The sequence below is a fragment of the Gossypium raimondii genome, chromosome 1, assembly GCF_025698545.1.
Source record: "Gossypium raimondii isolate GPD5lz chromosome 1, ASM2569854v1, whole genome shotgun sequence".
NCBI classification, from domain to species: domain Eukaryota; kingdom Viridiplantae; phylum Streptophyta; class Magnoliopsida; order Malvales; family Malvaceae; genus Gossypium; species Gossypium raimondii.
In genome coordinates, this window is record NC_068565.1 from 21910630 (window position 1) to 21916385 (window position 5756).

A 5756-nucleotide genomic window follows, 5' to 3' on the forward strand; every position below is an offset into this window, starting at 1 on the left:
GCAAAAGCACGAGTTTTAAAATGTAAATTTTATATTAGTTTTTCAAAAAGATTAAAAGACTAAAGTATCATCAAATAATATAATTTATTTTATTCAATGATATTTTTATTATTTTCTTAATTAAATTAGTGAGATTAACTCAATCAAAATTTAAATAATAGTATAAATATAAATATTTGTTTTAAAACTTAAAATATGTATATCTTATTTACTGTAATAACCCTTTTCTTCCACCAAATAATACCCTTTAGTAATTTTGAACACTTTGTTTCTATCTATAAAAACAAATCAATCTACCCCCAAACTGTTCCTTATTTCCATCTCTTCAAATAAAAAACCTTGTTTTCCTCATCCATGGCTGACAACCATTACTCTAATTTCTTCTCAGGCTGGTTCAAGTTCAACCCTCTTGATCAACATTATCCATCTCCAATTCATCCTCTACAAAAGCCTAATCCCCATCCCCAAAACTCCCATAAAAACGGAACCAACAATCTTAACCCTTTTCTCCATTATCGAACCACCTATTCATCACCCCCTCCTTCCCCACCTGTTAGAGAAGCCTTACCATTGTTAAGCTTAAGTCCAACAAGGCATTACAAAGACGAAGACGGTGTATACCAAGATCAAGATCAAGAGCAACACTCATGCACTGCCATGGATGTAAATGGTGAAGATGATGATGAAACTGTTACTGTTACTGTTGCACTTCATATAGGGTTACCAAGCGCTAGTGCTTCAGAGTTAGCTTCAGTTTTATCAGCTTCTTCAGAGATGACTGAACAAGACGATGAATACCCAATTAATAGACTCAAAAAACGACAGTATTGGATCCCTACCCCTTCTCAAATTCTAATTGGTCCTTCACAATTCTCTTGTCCCGTTTGCTGCAAAACTTTCAATCGATACAACAACATGCAGGTATAGCAATTAAGTAGGTTTTTCATTGTTTCTTAGATTATTTGCCTTTGAAACTCGTTTTCATATAAACTGAGCCTAAGATCAGTTCTTTCTTTTCTTCTTCATGCCTTCGGGGTACTTTGAATTTTGTGTTTTCTACAATTGTGTTACTCGATGAAGAATGTTACTTAATTTTATTTAGGAAAAAGAGGAAAACAAGTTCACATTTCCAAAGACATCCAAAAAAGAATTGGGGTTTAAATTAGTTAAAATTTTGTTATTCCACATTTGTTAAATTATGAGTTAAAATTATGATCCTCTACTATTTTTGTTATACTCTTTACTCTCTTCAACCTCTCTTAGTTTATCACCATATGTTTTCCTTATTTGTTAACCATTGTATTTGTATTCAAAATTGAGCTTTTCATTTAATATTTTCCTTTTACATTTGGGGTATCGTTTACGAGTATAAATTGTATGGAAGTCCTTATATTAAAATTTAAATTGTATTTTGTTCCTTTACTAAAAAATTGATAAATTAATCATTGTACGTTAAATCAAAGAGCAAATTAATCTTTCTTGTTAAAAATTTCATCCATTTGTACTTTTAAAAATTGATGTAACTGATGGAATAATAAAACAATGACACGTGGCATGCCACGTGTACCTTATATTAATGTATAAGGATTATTTTTTAATAGTAAAAAATTGATGAAAATTTTAACAGAACGATTGGTTTGTTCTTTAAACTAATGTAAAAAGACTAATTGCCTATTTTTTGTGTTAAGAAAGCAAAATGCAATCTGACTTCTAGTATAAGGGCCTCCATGATAATTTTATGACTTTCGTGTAAACCTATTATTATTTACCATTCTTTGCGCTAACATAATAATTGAGTTTTTCTTAATCAATCAATAAATTTAACCTATAATATGATTGTAGATGCATATGTGGGCGCATGGATCTCAATATAGGAAAGGGACAGAATCACTAAGAGGAACTCAGCCAACAGCAATGCTAAGGCTGCCATGCTATTGCTGTGCACCAGGTTGTAGGAACAACATAGACCATCCAAGGCCAAAACCACTGAAAGATTTCAGAACATTGCAAACACATTACAAGAGGAAGCATGGGATCAAGCCATTTATGTGCAGGAAATGTGGGAAGGCCTTTGCTGTAAGAGGGGATTGGAGAACTCATGAGAAGAACTGTGGGAAGCTTTGGTATTGCATTTGTGGCTCAGATTTCAAGCACAAAAGATCTTTGAAAGATCACATTAAAGCTTTTGGGGATGGACATCAAGTTTATGCCACTGATGACTTGGAAGAAGATGATGATGAGCCTGCATCTGAAGTTGAACAACATAATGGATCCTTGCACTGATTCAATAATTGGAAACCAATATATATATATATATATATATCAAATCAATTATGGTTGGTGGATGAAAATATGTGGATATTAGGTATGGGTTTTCCTTTCCAATAACTTTATGGCTAAATTACTAAGGACTTGAATTTCGTTATTTTATTTAGATAAGCTTTTATATTTTTATTAAATAGTTTATATTCTATCCAAATAAGTTGTTAAATTTTATGTCCAAATATGCTCTTACTTTTTAAATTTGTATCGAAATAATCTTTTAATATTTAATTTATACTTAATTCTTAACATTAATTAGTATTTCATTTGAAATAAAGATTAAATTAAGAAGAAATAAAATTATAATACCTATTGAGGTTAAATAAGTAGAAATCAAATTTAAAATTTATTATTCTCAACATTAAAATTTATTTAAAAAAGTAAATTAGTTCAAGGATATTTTAATAATTCAGCCGAGCTTTAATAAATTTATCATTTTTGGTTAGAATTATCCGATACCACAAAAGGATAGCGAAGAAATATACATGTGCATATGTGTAATTGTTTTGGGTATATATGTATGGGATAATTTTCATATATATATTTGGGAGGGATAGCAAAATTAAATTAGTTTTACATACTTTGGTAATTATTTATATAATTAAATTTTAACAATCCAATCGTTGTATTTCATGATCTATTTATGTAGATCATGTTTGTCAAATTTATGTAAAATTTAAAATTTTAGCTATTTATTTTATGTAAAACAATTTCAATTGTTGAATATATATTAATATATAAAAGTGTTTTAGATCTATATGATAGAGATATCAAATCGCTTTAAAATTTTATATGCATACAAATAAAATTATATTAATAAATTTAACGATTACATCATTAAAATATTAATCATATAAATAATTATAAAAGTGTGTAAAACTATTCTAATTTTAAACTAGATAAAATGTATAATTGAGATATGGCTAGGGACCTAGGGTTTGTATCCCAAAAAATTAATAAAACAGTTTTTTTTTTTTTTTAATGTTTGCGTATGAACTTCTTTCCTTGTTGATTGGAGAGATGTGGTTGTTGATTGATTGAACATATTTTCACAGCAATGATAAACTTTGAACAGAACTAAATAGAGGAAAAGGAGCGAATGAGAATATGAAATGAGAAGTGGGAACCATAATAGTAGTATTACGATTCGTAATAAATATATTTATCCTATAATAAATCGTGTCAAGATTAGTCATACAACAGTAATCTCAATATTATTTTCTTTAAGCGCTCTTAGATTATTCTGTTAATGTTAGATTTTGAGGAATTTACCTTCATTTATTTAAACTAAAACATAATAATAATAACTAATAAATTAAAATTTCTAATCTTTAATATAAGTCGAGAAAAATAACATTTAATTTATTATATTCTGTCCTGAATGTAATTTTATAATATTACTTAGAGAAGCCCTACATAGTTATTGTTTTCTTTAAATTTAATTTATTTATTTGAAAAAGGAGATATGAAATTAATTCATTGCATTTGTTTATGATTAAAATATAATAATTTAAGACTGTAAACAATAGAAAAGAAGTAAATTCAACTAGGACAATTTAATAAAATTTAGCTTTAAGTAATCTTACATTCCATTAATCAAATAACAAAATATTATATTACAATTAAATGAACCAAACGTGATCCTGTAATCTTTCCAAGAATTTGTTACATAATGTTACATTTCAATAATCCTATTATCGAGATAATTTTATATCCCTTAAACTAAATATCTCTCAAATTTATCATAACCCTCAAAATTGAAAAATAATTAGTCAGCATATAGAACAAATCAACTTTGATTAATGTTCATTGTAACAGGAGTTAGAAAGACAATGAATGAAAGATAAGGAAAGAAAAAGAATAAACACAACTGATATTTGTTTATATAGTTTAAACAAAATGGTCTTACGTCTGCGGAGCTTCGCTTAGGATAAATCTTTTATTTAGCCACCAAACACTTCAACAATACACTTCCTTCCCTATCAACTAAAGGTCACAACTCCTTAAACACGTGAGTACATGCAACCCCAATAGAGAACTAATGATCCTTCACCATACAACAGTACCAAGACAAATATTCGACTAAGTGTCACAAACACTGTAGCCAACAAAACCAGTACCCAATACAAGAAATAAACAAGCTGATAAAGAATAAGATGCTCAAACTTTCTAAAGATATTCAACCCTCAAAATTGATACATCCCAAAGGAGAATGATGCCTATTTATAGGCTTAGAGAACAATAAAATATCCTCCTTTATTCAACTTATAAGTCCTTGAAAAACTTCTTTGAGAAAATAAGATATTTATCTCTAAAAAATAACACTTTAATCACCAAGAGATAATAAGACTTTCATGTTTATCAAATCAACTTAAGTAATTCAATTGGGAGCTTTAACACCTCAATTGGTTCATGCTACTTGTTTTGTCAAATATGCCACACTCAAGTGGACCGATATAAACACAAACAAAACCTATTCAATTCCCAATTCGATGGCCCTAATAGAGAAACAATTTCGTTATAACAGGACATGGAATAATTAGCAACAACTTTCCCAATATCTCCCCTTTGACATTTTGACAAAAACAAATGTCTAAATTGCATAACTCCCTCTCCACATATGCATAGAAACAACATACACCATATGTAGCATATATGTTGCATGACAAGGATAAATTAACATCCAAACCAAGTCTTTTTCATAACTCTCTATATGAACAAGCAATAACTCCCCTTACACTCAAGTGATCTCAGACTTCAAAGTCGTCGGATTTCTAAGCATCTCTTAACCTTTTTTTTTATTATTTTTCATTATTTCAATATTTTACAATTTAATTAGATTAATTGCATCTATAATGGGTAGTAACTAAATCCATAGGGAGAATGGTTACTTGAAGTGGGTATAATTAACCAGAGTTAGGGTTTAACAATAGATTAATTAAATCGAATGTGCTTGAAACCTAGAATTGACGACTCTAGGTAGTAATTTAGGTAGATGAGACCGAAAGGGTATCCTACTTAAAACTTATTCGATTTAGTCCTGTTTTGATATATTAGATCGAAAGATAAGTGGACTAAGTTGATTAATTGATTTAATTATAGATCAAAAGGTATAAATTAGGTTTATTAATAGTTAATCAAAAAAAATACCTAATTCTAGGTTAATTAAAACCATGAATATTAATCAACCTCCTTGTCATTCTTGATTGTTAATCTATTACTTTTAGTATTTATGCAATTTAGTCCTTTTAAAGTAAATTCACGTATTTAATTAATTGTTAGTCGTACTATCGTTAGTAGTTGTTTTGACTTAGCTTAGTGTGTCAGTTATTGCTATTTAGCTTCATTTAGTCGTACCTTACTGGAAAAAATTCAGTTTGAAAATGGTTTTTTTTTGAATAGCGAAAAATTAAAATTTTTAAAACCGAGTTGGT

The 5756-nt window shown here is 28.5% G+C and overlaps 1 protein-coding gene across 1 annotated transcript; it reads left to right on the forward strand.

Moving 5' to 3' along the window:
• Positions 1 to 329: 329 nt before the first annotated feature.
• LOC105785411 (zinc finger protein WIP2) lies at positions 330 to 2404 on the forward strand. Its single transcript, XM_012611492.2, has 2 exons — positions 330 to 921; positions 1843 to 2404. The coding sequence occupies exons 1-2, from the start codon at positions 355 to 357 to the stop codon at positions 2281 to 2283; spliced, it is 1008 nt and encodes a 335-aa protein (XP_012466946.1). The 5' UTR covers positions 330 to 354; the 3' UTR covers positions 2284 to 2404.
• Positions 2405 to 5756: the final 3352 nt, after the last annotated feature.

Bases quoted from the DNA above. Each gene is read 5' to 3' on its own strand.
- LOC105785411 (XM_012611492.2), top strand. From the start codon at position 355: ATGGCTGACAACCATTACTCTAATTTCTTCTCAGGCTGGTTCAAGTTC. The intron at 922-1,842 runs GTATAGCAATTA...ATATGATTGTAG, and splicing joins ATCGATACAACAACATGCAG to ATGCATATGTGGGCGCATGG.